The 20,531-nt window shown below is 48.0% G+C and overlaps 1 protein-coding gene across 6 annotated transcripts in view; it reads left to right on the top strand.

The window, feature by feature from the left end:
• SAMD4A (sterile alpha motif domain containing 4A) overlaps positions 1–18,681 on the top strand; it is a 217,033-nt gene extending 198,352 nt beyond the window's left edge. For all 6 annotated transcript variants that reach the window (XM_019645265.1, XM_019645297.1, XM_019645273.1 and 3 more), the window contains 3 exons: positions 1,065–1,191; positions 9,121–9,204; positions 14,260–18,681. In XM_019645265.1, coding sequence (XP_019500810.1) covers positions 1,065–1,191; positions 9,121–9,204; positions 14,260–14,288 — 240 coding nt within the window. In that variant the 3' untranslated portion in view covers positions 14,289–18,681. The remainder of the gene's footprint in view (positions 1–1,064; positions 1,192–9,120; positions 9,205–14,259) is intronic.
• The last annotated feature ends 1,850 nt before the right edge of the window (positions 18,682–20,531 follow it).

Genomic DNA, 20,531 nt, shown 5'->3' with positions numbered 1-20,531 from the left:
GCAAACTCTGTTTATTATTTGCCTTCCTTGACCTGCCCTCGCAAACCTCACCACCTCGCAGATCTGGGTTCCGAGGAGGAGCTGGGGCACCTAAAATGCTTTCCTAGCCTTTCTATTCGTGACAAATAGCTCCTTCGTCAGGGTCCCACTGTGGTGAAGAGTCCACAGGAAGCAGCCTGAGAGAGGATGTCAGTGGGAGCATTGAAACAAGGCCAGGCTGCCCAGAGGTTCTCCTGTGTGATTTAGAGCTGACCTCTGTCCCCACAGCTCCTCACCCCTCTAGCCCTGTCTCCCCACCCGGTCCAATGCCTTCCATCTGTGTGCCCCCAGCTTTGTGGGGCTCTGTAGGTTGGGGCAGGGATGGGAGGGACACGCGTGGGCCTAAAGTTCTGGATTGTCATGAGAAATTTAGGGATGACAGATTTGTTTAAAAACAGCTCCAGGCAAGACAGACGGGATCCCCTCCCCAGAGGAAGCAGCACAGGGTATTAGAAAGCCGCACTCTGTGACCACTGTGGGCAGCCCCCAGATGGGTTCACGAGGAAGTCACCACCAGGACACCCACGTAATAATAAACACATGAGCTCAGTTGTGCCAGCTCCTTGCCAGCTGAGTCCTTTTTTTTTTCTCCCCCTTGCTTTGTAGTCAGTTATAAGAGTCTCAGAAAGAAAATCAAATGAGAACCCTGAAACAGTTGGCGCTCTTCATTGCAAATGTTTATAGAAACTACCCCTGTTTCCAAGAAAAGTGACAGGGAAAGCAAAGGCAACAAAAAGGATAAAAAGAGTTTTGGAGATTGTGAGGCAGCGAGGTGTCCAGATTAAAGGGAAGGCTAGACAGGGGCCTCGGGCTGAGGGGAGGGGCCATGTGACTTAATGGAAGGGAGTCTAAATTCCTTCTCTATAAGTAAGCAGTTGGGTAGCATTGGCAAAAAATTCCAGAAATTAGCAAAGAACGCTCCCCGGGGTATTGGTCTCCTGAATCCTGGCTGGGGGGTCCTGTCCTTCTCCTCCCCCCGACAGGGTGTCTGGACTAACGGGTTTCCTTTTTGTGTTTCTCACTAGAACCTCTGGTTCGCCAACCCAGGGGGCAGCAACAGCATGCCAAGCCGCACCCACAGCTCAGTCCAAAGGACCCGCTCGCTGCCCGTGCACACTTCTCCACAGAACATGCTGGTGTTCCAGCAGCCAGGTAGGGGCCCAGCCCTTGGTCTGTCGTGCTCTTCTCCCCTTGACACAGACGGGAGGCCAGGACGCCAAAATAGATGCCCCGGTGAACCCAGCCGGAAAGTGCTTAGCCCCGACTGTCACCACGCATTCTTGTGAGGTTATAGAAGCATTTCCTTTTTTAAACTGTGCCTTGCCAGCATGAATAGCGGCTGGTTGGCTGGAAGCCAGCACAGGGAGCCCCAGCGTTATTGCAATCTGACAGAGATATTTTTGATACTAGTCTTATTTCTAGATTGATAAAGCCAGAGATATCACTAAAGGGCTTTGGGGGGGGGGTGAGATGGGAGGGGTTCCATGTGTCGTGGGGACGGGGGGCATGTATAAAGAGTGAGACAGAGAAAGAGAAAACTTGACAGCATTGACGCTAAGAGCCCTACCCCTGGTTTGGGAGTGCCTTGCAAACATGACTGTTGGACCATCTATCTTTACTTGGTTGAAGAGCAGCTTGGTGCATTTCAAGTCAATTTCACCTTTACCATGCCCCTAAACAGAATTATGTGTAGCCAACAAATACTTGCACCCTTTCTCTATGCAGACAGTGACCTTTTAGACTCCGTAAGTACCACAAAGCCACACAAGCAATTAATTACTGCACCTACCTAGATGACCCTCAAGACAGGCAAACCAGACATGCGTGTACCTGTAGGAAAATGCCCCCCCAGGCAGCAGATGCATTCTGTGCAATACGTCCTATAGGAGTTTAAGGAGAGGAAATATCACTGTGGCCCATGGCAGGCAAGGAAGCTTCTTGGAATTGGAGCCGAGTTTCAAGGGACAGAGGATGAAGAGGTGGAAAGAGTAGGGCGGGGTTGCAGACAGAAGTAAGGAGGGAGCAAGACTGCAGCGGTACAGAGGGCCATGATGAGTCCCGCAAGCTGTGGCTGGGCCGAAATGTGGGCTGAAGTAGCAGCGGATGGACCAAGGAGGCTGGAAAGATTGTGGCCCGTAGTGGGGTCTCTGCATCCAAGGCCAAGGAGCTCAGACCCTGGCCGCTCTCAGTGGAGAATCTGTAGAAGATTTTTGAGCAGGGGGCTATGCAGGGGTGTCCATGGAGAACTGCAGGGGAGGCAGGATGCGGGTTGGGAGGCCACTGGGTGGGGGGAGAGGGACAGTGAGGAGCCACCATGGGGTAGGGTGTGTCAGGAAAAGAAGGGACATTCCACATAAGCCCAGATGCTTGTTTACAGTTGCTTCTTGGCTTCTAGAACCCTGTATTTGCGCACTTTTGTTTTAAAGCTCCTTTTCTCCATTTTGATACTTGTGTCTATTTTTCTTCCCAGGAAGAAATACTTGATAAAATTTGGGGGTCATAAAGGCCTTTTCCTTGAGTTATTTAGTCCCAGCCTCTGTTATCTTGCAGAATATTGTATAAACCATTCCCAGTAAAAGAGAATCTGAACAAGACTTGAAGACATCCTGGGCACAAGGAGTTCTTTGACCTTGAATGAATAACCTTGAATGAGCCCACCCTGACTCAGTCCCGGGACTGCAGCCCAGCCACCTTGTTTCCTCCCAGGAGCCCTAGCGTAGCTGACCACTCCTCAACACTAATACACATGTAGCCTTCTCCACTCCTTCTAGCCCCTTTTCCTTCCCTGCAGCTCTCTTTCAAGTCCTCAGTCTTCCTCTGTGTTCCTGGCTATCTGGGAAGACCAGGCCCACTGGGAAAAGCTGGACCGTCCCTGGGAGGAGGACTATTTAGGTCCATAGATACAAATCCCCCATCTGTACCCCTATTCCCTCCCCCCACCCCCCACCTCCCACTGTTGTACTGTAGTGCTCATGCTCAGGGCACCTGTGACCCTAAGATCATTTCCACCCTCTTCCCATGAAGCCTCTGTTCCCATAGTTAAAGGATCACATAATACAGAAGAGCTTGTAAGAAAAAGCAACTGTCCTCCTCGCCTCTCAGCCCATAGTCCCATCTCCTAGAGGCAGCTACTTAGAACAGTTTTCAGTTTTCCTGGTAGTTGCCGGCACATCTCTAAGAAATGTTCTTTGCACACTGGCCTTAGAATCTAGAACCCTTGGGGTTTTATTGTTTTTAATTAGCCTCTTGCCCACGCATTACAAACCCACTTCCAACAAGGCCCTAATGAGTCACAGCATTTCTAGTAATGGCCAAGGCATGTAGACAGGGCTACTGCATATTTCCCGATTGCAGATATACTGGTGAGCGCTTGGCAGGGCCCACGACTAAGTCCTGCTCAGCACGCTTGGCCCAGGCTGAGTGGCTTGTCCTAGAATGTGGTCAGGAAGGGCAAGGCAGGGCACAGCATGACCAGGAACCCTTGCAGAAGGGAATGGAGGCTGCAGAAAGTCTCTGCCGTGGGCACGCGGATGTTCCTCCCAGCCTCTGCCCAGGGCTCAAGTGCACCCCTGCCCTTGCTGATTAGATACTGGTGTTCAAGACCACAAGTCACTTCTTCCCAGGGAGGCCTCCCCCTTCACAGGGCAGCCCTCTTAACTGCCGCAGCCAGACCCAGACAAAAGCTTGTCCTCGAGAGCCGAGGTCTCAGAGATGGCCAGACACATCTCCTCTGCAGATGGGCCTTTCCCCTCAAGGCAGCACACCCCGGTTAATGAGGCAGGCGTCTAGGGGTAGATTAAACTGTAATAAGCATCAAATCAGGCAGGCAGAAAGTAGCTTTTGTGCAGAAAGTAGCTTTTGTCTTTACACAAGCAGCAGTAATAGTGAACACAAAATGTATGACCAACCCAAAATTAAATACTCAGAGAACTATATTACGGTACAACATAGTGGTTTCATCCTGACCATGAAATGTCTTCAAAGCACCATTTTAAACCATACGTGCACATCTTGAAGACTACAATGCATTCTAAAGGAGCCTTTATTCTGTTAGCTTAAAATCATTTTGTTGAGATGATGGAAGACTTTAACTATCTCCAAAGAATATAGAAAAGGCTGGAGGCTAGAACCAGCCCCCAAGTTGTGTATCAATTGATCAGTTACCTCGCTCGGATGTACAAGATGCTTCCCTCTCTTGGGTCGACAGACTCTGTGGCCCCTTGGAGGCCATGTCAGGGGTGATTTTTCACTTTACTCCCACGTGGACAGGCTTTAGCTGTTTCCTAGGACACGCCAGGAGAGCCATGGCTGATTGTTACCTCTTGCTGGCCTCTGGGGTAAGAAACACTGAGCTGGTCCTCTGTGAGTGAGGGCGACAGGCTCTGAAACACTCACCAGGGAGGTGACTTGAGCTCAAAACAAGTATGGCCGCTGGCGAGAGTGGTCACGTTTCTCGGAGAGGCAGGGTGCTTTCCCAACTGGAAAATTACTTTGGAAACTGCTTGCAGAAGGATACCTTATCTTGGAAACAGGTCTGTTCCTGCTGACCCTGGACTCAGCCACCCCGGGGATCCAGTCAGAGAGGAGGCAGGAGCAGCCCTGCAGCAACCCTGGGAAGCCAGGGGCTCCTCGCCACCGGGAGGGCCCCACAGAGAAAGGGCAGAGGGGCCGGAAGCAGGCTTCCAAGGAAAAGCATGGGGAAGGCTAGGCTGGCAGCCTCTCAGCGCTGCGTTCTGGGGGTCTCATCCTTCCCTCGCACAAAACCATGTGCAAACTGCCCGTGGTACTGGACCACCCAGACGTGAGATGGATAAGGCGGTGCCTTCCATGGCAGCATTTCGTGGTGTGACGTGCCTGTTCCCAGCACCCCTCCCCTGTACACCAGCTCATGCCTGGAATTCTTCCGCCATTAGAATGCTGCATACCTGGGAGCCCAGCGCTCGAGGCTGTTATCATTCAGTTTCCTCCTTAGTGTGAGTGCGTGTGTGTCCCCCCCCCCCGATTCCCTTCAGAGAACTGCCTTTCGAAAGAGTGGGGAGAGGGAGTGTGCCACCCGCGCGCTGGGTCTATTAGGGCAATGGAAGGGGCTGCTGTGCAGAGGCAGAGACCAGAATAAGGATCCACTTAAAGTACTTGATAGACCTTTGCTCCCTGCCTTCTAGTAAGCAAGGCAAACAGCCCTGCTTGGGAAAAGCAGGCAGTGGGTAGGAAAGTTAGTAAAGGAGTCAATTCTGTCATAGCCAAGAACCCAGCTGGGCCTGTGCCCCCCACTCCCACCCCTCACCCACCCCTCTCCAGTGCACCTGAGAGTCAAATTCAGAGATGAACTTGGGGCAAGGTGGTACTACATTATTGTCTTGTACCATGTTCTACTTATTTTTTTCCATGGAAGTGTGGGTCCCAGAGGATTTCCACAGCATTTAGTTCTGCAGGTTCAGAAATGAGGCCACCAGAGAAAAGCCTCCATCCCCATAACACATTCACGGGTGCGACTCATTCATTCCTCATGTTCCTCCACCGCCACCCATGACCTCTCTGTGACTGTCAGCTTGCCCGCCACGTTGACTCCATTTGCATGCCCACACTGATCTCTCTTCCTTTTGTTGTCATCCTCCCCCCTTCTTCTTGGTTCCCAGCTTTGTCACCCCTTTCTTCCATGTCCCCCTCATCACAGTGGTCCAGGTCCCACTTCCTGTCCTCTGTCCCTTCCTCATCTTTCCTGATTTCTCCCCTTTTCAGCAACCCAGCTTCTCACTTAACCAGACTTTCGAAGCCTCTCTAGTTGTTCAACAGCCTCATCTGTCATTGACAAAGTGAGATTCTAAAGGTGTTTTTCTAAAAGCCCAACTGTCTCTTATTCTAAAGTCCTAAAGAAACTGGCCTCCTACCTCAGCCTCAGCGACCTGAGAGAGATGCACAATTGCACCTGGGGTGCCACAGACACGAAATTCAGCAGGAATGGCCACCCCGGGCAGATCCGGCAGCAGGACTTCGTTAGGGATGGGCAGCCACTCCCTTCCAGAATCTTCTTGACCCTGGGCCTGTACCTGTGGGATTTCTAAAAGGCACAAGTAAACATTCCCAAGTCAGCCTAGACCCTGGGCATCCTGGACCTGGGGAGCCTCACTAAATACTGGAACAACCTGATAAGGAGGGAAAGCATTCCTAGTACTCAGAGATGGCATCTGAGCTGAAGAAACAGGCCTACTTTGGGCAACAGCCGAGAAGGCCCAATTACAGAGAGTCTTTCCTTTGTGCCTTACTGAAGACTGGAAAACTGTCTGCCTGGTCCATTACAGCTGGTGGCCCAGGATAACTGCAACAAGCCCTCAGGAGCCGTGGCAAGAGTTGGCCTGGTGGTTACTGTGGGCCCATGGGGCAGGGGCTGCCCAAATGCTCCTCTGGGACATTGAGAGCTCTGCCCACCAAGCCACATGCGGCGGAGGGCTCCTAGTCTGAGATGGAAACTGTTATCTACCAGCTGGTCTCCCACTGTCTTGTGTATGCAGAGAGGTGCCACCGATCTGTTTTTATCAAATACACAATTAAAAAGTCACACTATTAGGAAACTCGGGAGTATGAACATATGGGTTTCTCCCAAGACGTAGAATTTCTCAGAGCTGTTCTGAGAATGGTGAGGGTCGTGACTACCCAGCACACCAGAAGAAAGATCTGGAGGATAAAAAGCAAGCGTGCCAACTTCCAACCTAAAAGAGCAGCCACTGAGGCTTGGAGATCCTGGAGCAGAGAGCCCCACGTTTCTCAGCCCCCTTTTTGGAACACGCAATCCCAGGCTTGGAAAATGGCATTTTCCTGCGTGTTGGCAAGAAATCCTGCAGCTGAAATGCTGCTTTCCAAATGTCGAGCATCTTTATTTATCCAAATCTCTCCACAGTGTTTGTTTAAAGGGAAGTGCTAGAGAGTAAACTAAATTTTACAGTGAGCATATGGATGGCTATAATTGCTGAGGGTTTTTTTTTTCATATTTGCTAACTGGCTATATATAAAATTGTGTTTCTCTTTTATAGATTTCACACCCTGAAGGCTGCTAATTTTTGCATGCATATGATTTTCACATGAATGGGTGAAAATGCTAAAATACTCTTCCCTCTGGATTGTCTAATTGCCCCCAACGCTACTCTGAGAGCAACCAGTGGGTGGGGGTTGGGGAGCCCCTTGCATGCTCCCTCTCCGCTTCCCCGAAAGCCCATTTGGCCTCTGTCCACTCATGATCTGGCACAGTTGTCCTTCAGACCCTTTGATGCTGGAACTAGTGTCAGAAAGAACCTTATCTGCTCCTCAGTGCCTTTTATATTGATCCATTTTGCCAACCTTCTCTTTTAGAATTTTAAATAACGGAAACGATACCTGCCTCTGAATGAGCTGGTGATGGGGAACACAGATTGCAAAAAATATTTAAATGTGTAACTAGTCAAGGAAAACCAATACTTTGGTTTAGCCTTTGGTTTCAACTTCCTATCCCACCAAACCACCAACCAGCCTCATTGGTAATCCCCAACCCCCAGCCCCGAGCGCCCTCTGGTGGAGATGTGAAGGAGCAAGGAAATGGCCTGAAGTTTTTGGAAGCAGGATCCTTTACAGGTAGAATGGCGGAAGCCAGAAGAAGAGAACCGCTCCCCAGAGTCACACATGGAGGCAGTGGCAGTATTGAGACTTCTCAGGCACTCCCAGTGCTGATTCCTTTTCTGCCTGCCTTCCATAGGACTTCATAATTCTTAGTTGTCAGAGTTTCCTTCTATTTCTTGCTCCATTTTCTGTTACTCAGCAGACATGTATGAGGTGTGCAGAAGGCCATGGTGGGGATTATGGGAGATTCTGAGATATATGAAAGTATTGTCACTGTCTGCTAGGTGCTTCCAAGCTAGTCAAGGATGTTCAAGAGCTCTGTAGGATGAGGAACCGGGGAGAAGCTGACAGGGGGGACCTCAATAGGACAGAGGAGAAAGCCCCAAGGGGCTGCCTCCCACCCAGAGGAGGAGGAGGGACTGGAGCCTGGGGAGATAAGGAGGGTCCAGATGTAGAGGGGGCTTTGTGGTTAGAATGTAAACAGCGTTTCCCTGGGCAGTGGGAAGCCGCAGAGTAGACATGTCAATCCTTCCTAAGAGCCTGAGGCTGAGTGTTAACAGGCACCCACAGTTGCTGCCACATGCAGGAGAGCACCGGCCCTGGAGTCAGCCCCATGTAGGTGGTTGTCCCAGCTCTGTGTCAGCTTGCTGACCTTGATGGGTCATCTGCCTATCTGAGCCCCACTTGGGACTTGGGTTCCCGGCACAGTCTCGGACTCAGAAGAGGCACTCTCCATGCTGTGGTTTCTGTTTCCAGCTCCTTGTAACAAAGCAGAAATGCACCAGGCCCAGCCTAGGCTCCTGAAACAGAGCCAAGTCCTGCTCCAATGAAGTGAACATTCAACTGGGGAGAAGCAGTAAATACATAATATGTCAGATGTTGTGACAGTTATGAAGAAAAATAAAGCATAAGAAAGTGATGGGGGCAGAAAAGATCTGTTCATATATAATGAACAGAAAGTCCTTTCGAAGGAGACAGTAGAACCAGGGACAGAACAATATAGAGAGGGGGAACCATGAAAATGTCCAGGGACCAACATTCTGGGCAGAGGGAATGGCAGTGCAAAGGCCCTGGGGTAGAAGAGGACCTGGGGTGGATGGAAGGAGGGGAGAGTTGTACAAGGGCCGGGAAGTAACAAGGGGCCAGACCCTGAGGGACCTTGCAGGCCATGGCAGGAGGTTGGCTCAACTCTGATGGGAAGGTACTGGACTGTTCTGAGCAGAGGACTGACAGACTATGACGATGACCAGCTATTTTTAGCTGCCAGTTTTCTTCCAGCCACCCATGTTCATAGTGGATTCTGTGAGTTTGACTCAGAGGTTGGTGGAACCTGAGTGCAACTTGCCCTCCATGCTGGCCCCAGCAGTCCACACAAGTCCTCCCAGGGGTCCAGCAGACCCTTACCCCGGCAGGTGGAGCCAGGTGACACTGTGCATACATTCTCTTTGTTTTTAGAACCCATGTCACCAACATATAATCCTTTGTCTCCTGCAGAATTCCAGCTTCCTGTGACTGAACCTGACATCAACAACAGGCTGGAGTCCTTGTGCCTCAGTATGACCGAGCACGCCCTGGGAGGTGAGTGTTTTTGTCCTTGCATGTCACTCCAGGCCTGGAAGAGCTACCAGCCTGCTGCTTTACACCCTGGCAGTAGCTTGGGGGGATGAGAGAAGCACAGGGACAGGAAGGCAGGGGACAGGGAGCCACACCACATCAAGCATCACACAGTGCTCCACTCCTCACCCTTTTCTCAGCAGTGAGTCAGGGAAACCTAGAGACTGAAGCTGTCGCTCTTCCCCCAGAGGCTCCACCCCCAACCCCCCAGTGCACACTGGAGTCTCTCCACAGCAGTTGTCCCAGCCAAATACAGGAGCTGGAGGAGTCAGGAACACAAGACATGGCTTTGAGTGGGAACATCCCCCACAGCACTGGATTCTTTCCTTCTCGGCACCAGATCCCCTACTCTGGTCCAAGCATATTCCAACTTGCTCTAAAAACAGAATTTTTGAAACAAAAATCCTGCTTGTTTTTATATCTCCCTGTTCTAAATGGCTTCCCCAACGCCTGGAGCTGCAAGCCGTCTGAGGTGTCCTTTGCAGTGTGACAGGGACAGTCTAGTTGGATATGCCTGTGGTGTGCAAAGCTGTGGCCCCGTGGAACTCCTAGAAGCAGGCAGGTCATCCCACCATCTCTTTGGCCTGAAGCCCTGCATTGTCACAGCAGCCCCAGAAGGCCTTCGGTGCCCTCCTGGTACTAAATGGGTGCCTTTCTCGGTCCTGGACTCGCCGCCAGCTCTGGGGATGTTTGGCAGGCAGAGGAGAGATGGACGCTCCTTCCTGCCAATGTCCGGGGAGGCTCTGAGTCATGGAGATCCAGAGAGGCCTCCTGTGACCCTTCCCAATAGCCTTCTCCAGCCTGGACGCACTCACCCACCCCCGAGATGGGCCAACAGCACACCTAGAGCCAAAATCTATGCTATCTGGCAGCGGTGGGGAGAGAGGTGCCATCAGCTATTACTCCAGAGAGGGCTGTTCTTCTGACCAGGAATTTTTAGATTGTTAGTCTCTGCAAACACAATCTTATCATGAAACCAGATAATGAGGTGGATAAATGCTTTTCATGGAGCAGAGTAGAGGGCCTGGACTGCACCCACCTGACCGCGCCTGTGCGAGGCTCTCCACAGCCCGGAGGACGCCTCCGCTCAGCACCAGAGGGAACCAGCTGCAGGCCTCTCAGGGCTGCTGACCAAACGGTTCTTTCTGTGACCTCCCAGGGGTTCCAGGAACTCATTTTCAAACACTGCTCTCGTCCTTGGCCATTCAGATCCTAGAAGTTTTGAAGCATCGCTGGTCCATCCCTGGTACCTCTTCTCCAGCTACGAGAGGAGATTGGGTCAGCACACTCATAGCCGCTGATGAGTAATGAGAAACAACTCAAAGGTTGATCAATGGATGAACATGGATGAACAAAATGTAGTACAGTGGAATATCATTCAGCCTTAAAAAGGGATGAAGTACTGATACCTCCTGCAGCATGGATAAACCTGGAAAACATTATGCCGAGTAAAAGAAACACAACACAAAAGACCACACAGTATAAGATTCCATTGGTGAATTTATGAAATTTCCAGGATAGGCAAATCTATAGCGACAGAAAGTATAGATTAGTGGTTGTCAGGGGCTGGAGGGAGGTGGGAGTGGGGAGTGACTGCTAATAGGTACCAGATTTCTTTTTGGGGTGACGAAAATATTCTGGAATTAAATAGTGGTGATAGTTGCACAACTCTGAATATACTTAAAACCACTGAACTGTGCACTTGCAAAGGGTAAAATTTGTGGTATGTGGATTTTATCTCAACGTTTTCAAAAAGGGAAGCCCCCCTCCCCCCAGACTCTGAGTCATCAGGCCAAACTCAGCCCACTGCTGGCAGCACCCACCCCCCTGACAGTGGCTGGCTAGGTGGGGAACTCGCCCTGCCTGTGAGAGTCAGCAGGGAGAACTGGCCTTTCCCCCAAGGACTTGATATTTCTAAGATAATTGACATGTTGGAAGCTCTTATCAAACTGCGAAGTACTCATATTATCATCGTTAGTACCATGCATGCCAAGTGCTCTCTATTAAAGGGAGGCTTCCCTTCAAAAGACTTCATTTTCTTAACCCATTCTTCTATTTTTACAGCAAACCTCTCTGAACAGATGTGTTTTTGCTAATGTTTTCGTCTTATTAATCTGCTAAGCCTTTTTATTGCTGTGGTTTTTTTGGGTTTTTTTTTTTTTTTTCCTCAATAATCCTCTCTGGTGGGAAGCCTCATAAGCAGTTTCCTGAGCAGAGAATGCCAATTAAGTTCAGGGTGGCCCAGCGGGGCCTAGGGGTGGTGTGCCTCTCCAGTATGACAGCATGTCTCTACTGGCTGACCCTTTTAGGTGCCAGGAAAGATGACCTTGCTGGGGACAGAATGCCAAAGGCGGGGGAGGATGTGTAAGTTCCTGCAACACCACATCCCAGGATGGCCATTCTAAATGCAGCCAATCCAGGGACCACAGGCCTTGGGAGCACATCCTTTTGTGCTGACATCTCTGCTCTCTGTCTCCTCCACTAACTGCTGTCCTCCTGGTGCTAGTCTTCAGGCACTTTTCTCTTTGTCCTTCCCTTTTCATCTCTCCTTTTCCCTTCCTCAGGCCCGTCCAACTGAACCCATGAGGAAGCCCTGGGGGTGGGTTGCTTCCACCATCTTGGTTTGTGAGCCTTCATTTAAAGCTTTCATCTGGCTCTGTTGGGTTTGTTCCTGACTGGTGGCCCAGGGTGTTCAGGAAGACCCTGTGCCAAGCCTAATCGTTATTTTCCTCCTGCAGAGGGGTTATATGGTCAGGAATACTCACAGATGCAAAAACGAGGCTCCTCCCAGCAGAATGGAGTCTGTAGTGAATCACACCATGAAGAGGGATGCACGGTTCATTCTCTGATGTTCCGGGGTTCATGCTTCACATGGCCCCCTTGCCATTCCTTCTCACCTTCTCTCCTTACTCCGTCCTGAGTCTTACAGCCCCACTTCTAGTTGATATGGAGACTTTGCGCAAGTTAGAAAATGACTCCACTTTCTCAAGATGCTGTTCTGCCATTTATTTGAAACTTGTCATAACTATAAAACCTATCATGGTTACATGTGAATGGCAACCCCTGGAGTTGTGCAGTGCACAACTTGCACAACTGTACATGGTGAGTCTGGACTTACCTTTTGGTCATTTCCCTGCAGATGAATACCATCACCCTTGACAAATGAGGTATAGGGTTAAGAGTTCCATGAAAATGTGACTTGGGGCTGGGTTTGTTGAGATTTTCAGGTTTCTAGCTCCCCTCTTCCACAACTATGAAGGGTTGACATTAATGAGTGGGCCAGTGAGCCCCAGCAAATGAGGGGGTGACCTCTACATCCCCACCCATGCACACGTACTGTTCTCCCTTAACCAGTCACCACTGCAAAGCCACTAGAAGCAGCTCAGGTTGACATCCACAGAGGTTATTGATTAGAAGTTTATATCTGGGAGGCCTCTAGGATTGATGATCTGATACCAAACCTTCCTCCTCCAAGTCCCTGTTGGTGAGACACCAGCCTGGCAGCACCCATAGGAGGTCAGGAGAGCTCTGCAGTGGTCTCAGCACTCCTGCATGTCACTTGGGCCCTCGCTTCCCTGGAGCAGGCCGCCGCTCCCCTCTCACACCTAAATTCTGCCTAAAGAATCTAGATACTCCATCTGGTAGACCAGGCTTGTGACATCAAGGCTTAGACTGGGACACATCTGCTGAATTTGGGGTATCAGCCAAACCAGACAGGCATCTTGCATGCCTCCGTGGCCTTCATGTAGTGGTCATTGGACATAGTCGTGTTTACCTCCTGTGATGGCTAATTCATGCCTCTCTCTCTTTCTCTGCTCACTGACAAGCCCTTCTCAGCTCCGGTATGGACTATTGTAGGGGCCTCTTAACTGGTCTTCCTGCTACCAGCCTTGCAGGGAAAACTGTTCTAAAATCAGATCTGGTAACTACTGCTTATAATTTACTACCGACATCCAAGCTCTTGTTTATACTACACAAGATCCTTATGGTCTGATTCTGGGGACGCTGCTGTAAGTCCCACGTGTAAGCAGAAAACCGGAAAAGGGTCAGGCAGCCATCGGCTCTCCCTGCTCTTGTCTCACTCATGGCCTCGTCTCTGGCATGCACATCCCCCACTTTCGCTATAGCCCAGGTTCACCAGATCTCCACAACATAGACATGGCATATCCTGGGTGGCCTCAACACTCTCTCAGTTCCACAGGATTTTTCAGTTCCCGGGCACAACATCTAACTGTGGTGTCCCTGCCTCTGATCAGATTCTTGAGACAGAGAATCTGGGTCAGTTTGTGTCAGATGCATCCCCTGGTCTGCTCTGGGCCAGCGTCACAACGGCCTCATCCCAGTCTTTCAGCAAAGATTCAGGGTGGGAGGGAGACGCTCCCCCATAAGGGATGTGAGTTAGACAGGTCCACCTATATGCCTATTGCAGCCCCTACCTGCCTCTCTGGCCACACCTCCTGCTACTCCTCCATTCTCCTATCCTTCATCCTGAACCTCCAAGCTGCCCCCAACCCCACCATTTGATGACCAACATCACACCATATCCTGTATGCCCTCCCCACCCTCATCCTCTCCTGCCTCCTCCTTTCTTCTGCCACCAGCACCATCTACAATAGTCATTTTCTATCTCTGTGAAACTGTCCCTCATTTCCAAGGGTGACTTAAATCACCCATTCCTCCATGTTCCTGCTGTGCCTGCTACATACTCCGTTATAGCATGTATCACTCATACCTCATTGTGGGTTTTATAGGTCTGTGTTCTGACCGATGTGAGCACCTGGAGGGTGAGGATTAGGTCTTCACATCTTGGTTCCCAAGCTCATTATGGCTCCTGGCAAAAAAATATAGCTATTTCTCAGGTGTTGAGTGGGTGGGTATATGAATGAATGACTGACTGAATGAATGAATTTAGCCCTTATCTGTCCTCAGAAATTGGGAGGCCCAACAGGCCTGTTGTTGGCCTAGGTGGGCATGAACAGAATTGTTTTGCTCACCTGTGCCCATTGTTTTTCTCACCAGACGGGGTTGACCGGACCTCCACAATCTAGAAGCTGAAGATGGGAGCGACCGCGCTGGCCGTGAAATCGACTGCTGCGGGTCCAGTGTCAGCCATCTTCAGGGTTGCACAGAATCCTCCAAGATACTTTGCAGCCTTTTTTTCCCCCTGGTCCCTCTCCCATTTTGATTTTGTGAGAGCGTAGGTCGTCCTTGTAAACATATCAGTAGACCCGGGATTGGTTATTCTGTCATTTGTTACTGTCATGGGATGGTTTGGTGTGTGGGGTGGGGAGGGGTCTCTAGGGAAACATGAGACTAGGGGTGGGGTAGAGGGAATGCAAGTGGCTTCCTGGATGGAAAGGGTATTAAAAAAAAAAAAAAAGTACCGCCATGAAAGAGATAAGAGAAACACAGGAGGGAGGCAGAAGGTCCAGCCCTGGGAGCCTTCTCACAAAGCCTGCCTTCACAGTCTGACCCCAGGAGAAAGTCATGGACACATGTGACCAAAGCAAGATGGCGGCTCACGCTTTTCTGTCCCCCCCTTATTGGATTTCCCTGAGGCCCCTGCTTGGAATCGAGCCATGGGAAAAGGCCACTTTGGCAACAGGGGCAAGAAGGGAGAGATTCCCTCCAACAAAATTTCAGATAAACTTTAATTTGTGTATTGTTTACATAACAATTTTAAAGGGTACATAATGTGTAAAGAGTTTGGGTAGAACTTCTCTTCATACTATGGTTTTTGTAAAGGATTTGTTGATATGGATTCATTTTTTTCTCCTCTATTTTTATAATAGCAGCAGGGTTGTCTTTTAAAATGGCTGCCAAGCTCTGCTTCTTGGGCAGACAGATGCAGTCACGCCAGCCTGAGTTGTCTGTCTCTCACCTGTGGGTGGGAGGAGCATGTAGGTGGATTTGAAAGAAAAGAGGTGGTTGGAATGGGCAGCGCACTCAGGAGGGCGCAAGGAGGGCGGCACCATGTGATCCATTAGGGTTTGCTCACAGGCCAGCTAGAGATTCTAGAAGAATCCCGTGGCCCCTTTCTGTGCTGGATTTGCTTCTCACCCAGAGACCTTTCCCCATCCCACCGTGGTGTTTCACCCTGTCACTCATACACACACACACACACACACACACACACACACACACACACACACACGGTACAAGTTCCACTGAAGGAGAAAAGACAAAGATGGAAATTTTTCCCTTGTGAGAGGCCTTAATACCCAGATACGGAGCTCAAAACCCCACTTCCAGGACGGTTCCTCGCAGGAACCTGAGCCTGGGGGCTGTATCCCCTTTGCTCGCTCACTACTGAGGAGAAGGAGAAGAGCAAGGCCCTGCACGGTGTACAAATGGTCAGTCAGCAAGTAGCAGAGAGAGCTGCGGTGAGATGTACGGCCCATGGCCCGGGCCCATCCCAGGGGGCAGTGGAAGAAGGCATGGGAAAGATGGGAATGATGGTGCTGTCCGCACGGTATTGGTTAGGGATTAGCTGTGTTGTTGGCTGATTTATCCATCCACACAGAAGGGAGATAAAGCCATTCATTACATGGTGAGGGATTAACAAACTACGCTACCGCAAAGTAATAGCTCTATTTCTTAAGGGCAAGAAAGACTGCGTTTTGGAATTTGATGCAATGGAGGGTATTAGAGGAAATCAAAGAGGAGTTGTGCTCTGCACTGGAAAATTGGGTTGTGTAAATGATGGTGTGAATGCTCAGCCAGAGGCGAGATCAGGGAGATGGTATACGGCCTGTTTATTAAATGGGTGAGTCTAGTGCCTTTTTTTTTAGCGAAGTCAGAGTCGAAATTGAAAAGATCAGACCATGAAAATCACTGCACTTGTTTATGGATATTTTAAAAAAAAACAGTTAATGAAGTATAAATACAGATTTTAAAGGCCTTAATGAAATCCAAACAACTTTCTTTTACCTTCAGGATTAAAAATGTACACCCAACATGGCCTTGGGTGGTATTGGACCTTGTAATAAGGCTTTTAAAGTCCCTTTAAGGTTTAAAAAAAAAAGGTGGGAGCATCTTAACCATGAGAGTCTTTAGCAAGCAAAGAAGGCTTGGACCTACCAAATCATGCATTGCATTTTTTAAAAAGTTCTCCTTGGGTGACTAAAGATGCAAATCCATGTGCAGAAAGAAGCAGCATTTTTAGTTGATTTTGTTTTTTAACCAAGTGCCATTACCATTCATCCTCTACACCCCTTTTCTAAATAAGCTTAGTGTTACTTGGGGAATGTGTTGGGATGGACGATCACATGTAAGGCAGGTAGAATAGGTCAAAAATGTTGAAGGCCAAAGGTAAGACCAGAGGGTTTGCGAAGGTGGTTTTGGAATGCTAAGAAAGTTAAAGAGGAGGAAAAAAAAATGGTATTACACATCTCGTGAAGAAAGGCGAAAAAGCATTCAGATCTGCTGCAAAACACATATATCCATAAAGACTGGGGTTGTTCAGAAAACAGATTGTGAACACAATCACATTAGCATGAATCCTTTAAAAGGAAGACCTTAAAGTATTTGCAAATCTGAATTTCTATTTATTCCTTCACTGAATATAGAAACAATGGTTATCTGATTATTAGAGATATTATTTTGGATATGTTACTTATTAACTTGCTATGGCTGGTAACCATGATAAAGTCTGTTATTAATAACAACATAATTCTTTTTTTAAAGAAAGAAAAGCTTATTTTTCATTGACTGTGTATAGATTTATCTACTTAGTTGTGTTTTGCTATTAGTGTTTTAATTTTTTTTTTTTAAGTTGAGTGTTCTGATCCATTTTAGGAGCCTGCCCCCACCACCTTGTTTGTGTCCTGTGTTGACTGCAGGTATACAGCTCAAGTTAAAAATCCTAAAAGCAAAAGAATTTTATTTATAAAAGAATCAAACAGTTGCATGCATAAGGCTGTGAAGTCGGATATTTAGTAATAACGCGGCAGTGCCTTTTTTTGTATTTACCCATTGACCCCCTAAATGCAACTGTTTTATATTAATAGTGAACATTAAAAAAATCTCAGAGTAAAATCTATTTCACTACATGTTTTCCCCCCTTGTTCTGATTTAATCAGCCTGTATTTGGCATCTCTACACTGTCCCAGGGACAGTGGTGTTCTGCGATATTGTTATCATGTATGATGTTTTATTGGTGCTTTTTATTCATAGTGGTTTCTTACCAGAAACAATAGGAAGACACACATGAACTGTGTACAAGAAATGAAACATTGCTGCTGATATGTTTTGTTTTTTTTCCACGTGCTTTTTGAGTTTCACTTTTTGAACGAGGGCCAGCAAGCAAAATAGACGCTGCTGGGTCTGCCTACAGAGGGCGGCTGTTTGCACCAAGCTCTCAATTCCTGGGTGTTGATCTGTCCCTTTTTGGTGCTCAGGATTGGAGCGACAGCTGGGCCCCCATCTCCCATATGTTCGAAGAGACACTGAGGGAAACAAGGTTTTCTTTTGAGGTGTCATTGGTTGCCTTTAATGGAATGGGAGCCTTCTCTGGGTCTTGTGTTCTTCTGCACCTCTTGTAGCTACTGCCTGTGCAAGGTTTGTAAATGTGCACTCCCCAGCTAGAATTAGGATCTCAGCAAGAGCCTGGGCTGGGGGCTGAGCTGGGCTGAATGCATGGTCATGCGATCAGAAGGGCAGCAGGGGAGGAAGAGCAGGCCCCAGTCTCGTTAGCCCCCTGGAGATGTCTGCAGCAGGCAGCTCCAGCTTGGGTGCAGAGAAACAACCTGACCAAGGCACTTGGGTGTGTGCCTGTTACAAGAAGGACCTGCAGAAGGATAATTTGCACATGGGGCTGTGATAACACTAATGTTGATTTTTTTTTTTACAAGTCATCTGAGATGTTTGCAAAGTGAGTTTTATTTTTTGTAATTCCTTTATCTTTACTTAAAGGTGAATGTGTATTCCTCTGGGAGGAATAGGAAGAAAACAGGAATGTTAATAGTGTCAAACAGAAGACTTCCTCCCTTATTAATATATAACCCTCATGTATTTATGCCTAATGTAAGCTGACTTTTAAAAAGCTTTCTTCTGTTGCATGCCCCGTGCAGGCATCCCTATTGTACATGCATGCCTTTCGTCCTGTTTTCCTGTATAAAGTTAGTGAACAAAGAACTATTTTTGCCTAGTTCATGTTGCCAAGCAATGCATATTTTTTAAATTTGTCATATATGGAAATAGCATGTTTGTTACATGTAAAAGCTTTACTGATATACAGATATACTAATGTTTGAAGATGCTGTTCTTTGCAAGTGTACAGTTTTCAAATGTTGTTACCAGTGAAACACCCTTGTGGTTTAAACTTGCTACAATGTATTTATTACTCATTTCCTCCCATGTAACTAAGAATCATGGCTATATTTCATATCAACGTTATATTGAAAGTGAAGGGAAATGATTAATACAAGGTTTTGTAACATTGGTGTGTGTGTCGTTTTTTTTCTTTTTGTCAATATGATTGATTAAAAACCAAGAACTGAATCATAGAAATAAGCCATCAAGGAAGAACAAACATGACATCCCTGTAAACTATGTCTACCTGACCATCCTACACAAACTATGTCTTCAACTATGAGCTGCTTTTTTAAATAAAGAGATAGGGAGACAGGTATAAAAATTATGCAGTTTGACCTGTGTCCAAAATAGCCAATAAATGCATCACTTGACTTAGAGGCATGCTTCTAAATATAAACTCTTAACCCTGCAGATGACATTGTTTATAACTGACTCTCCATGCTCAATGCTTTGAAATCATATTTCACCCCTTAACCACAGCATAAAGAAACATCTGCTTCCTTGGAAGCTTAGGGTTTTAACTACACATGGTATGAATCTCATTCTAATACTTCTAATTCCAGTATGATATATAATATATATTAATATAAATTCTAAATACTGTCAGTTAAGCATACAGCTAACGAGACTGACCTGGGTGTGAATTCTGGCTCCAGCATTCCTTGGCTGTGTGATGTTGGGCAAGGTACTTAACCTCTCTGAGCCTTGGGTCTGGTTTGTTTTTGACCTATGATACTCAAAGTTTACGTAATTAAGCCTCTAATCCAAAAAAGAAAAGTTGAAACATAGGCAATGGAGGTTATTGCCACCAAGCTTAGTAACCCAGTAACCCAAGATTTCTCTGAGGCAACCACAGCTTGATAGTGTGACAATGACCACATGACATCTCCCTTTTCCCTCGGCTCAAGCTGCTCAAGAGACATGCAAAATCTAAAATGGTCCTTAGAAATGCAAAGAAATGCCTCGTGAGCTGAGATGTTAAATGAAATTCTTGCTAAAGTTAAATTTTTATAACCCAAATGAGCTATATATCTCAGTGTATGACTCAGAGTATTCTCAAGGGAAGGGGAGACAGTGTATAAGAGAAAAGTCCACCGTTTTTGAAATGTGTGAAATGAGGGTAAATGTAAGCACTGTGAGATTAAAGGAGAGGGAACATAAAGGGCTCCGGACAGTGCCTGCAACAGGGCTGGTTAGCCGTTTTTATCAACACAGCTATAGTTCTTTACCACCGAGCTTGTAGCAAAATCTTCAATCCTGGAGTAGAGCTTACTCATACAGTAAACCTTAGGACTCCCCCTAACGGCCCCCTCCTCCCCAGATGAGATTGAATTCCATTTATTAAAGAGGAGTAATTAACACCTGTATAGCATACTGGCTTGGAAGAGGCTGCAAGGGGTTAGACTCGGGGTTCTACACACTCACGTCCTCCATGCTAAGGAGAAGGGCGCCCAGGCACCAATACAACAAGGAAAACCCACACTCATGAAAGCACTTGGGCTTGGTCCCTTCAACAGTCACATCTATTGCTGGCCCTGACTCCCAATCTTCGCAAAATCTATTGTCCCCAGAGTTGGAGGGCAGTGAAAACTTGACCCGTAACCAAAACCTAATCCTCCTCTAGAAAGATGTGGAGCCGTCGAGGTGGAGCTGGCCCACCCAGAAGCACAGCGTGGCAGCCACACGCTGCCCATTTTCCTTTACCCGCAGGGCAACGCTGGCATATATATCACACTCCAGCACCCATCTCACAGATACCGAACACTGGCTTCTAAACGCACTTTTAGCCACACATCACAGTCCATGAAAAGCAGCCCTTCCCTGGGCACTTCAGCCTCTCAATCCTCCGTAGTAGCTCTAGGATATGCCCCAGCACACTCAGTGCTTCTCAAACCATCTGTGATTCTGCTTGTGGTGGTGGCTGTGTCTTGCCAACCCATGTAGTCCAGATCTTTTGTAAAATACCATAAAGGTAA

The sequence above is a fragment of the Hipposideros armiger genome, unplaced genomic scaffold (genome assembly GCF_001890085.2).
Source record: "Hipposideros armiger isolate ML-2016 unplaced genomic scaffold, ASM189008v1 scaffold_5, whole genome shotgun sequence".
Classification (NCBI taxonomy): Eukaryota; Metazoa; Chordata; class Mammalia; order Chiroptera; family Hipposideridae; genus Hipposideros; species Hipposideros armiger.
Note: the sequence above shows the minus strand (reverse complement) of the source record. Positions and strands in the feature narration are given on the sequence as shown.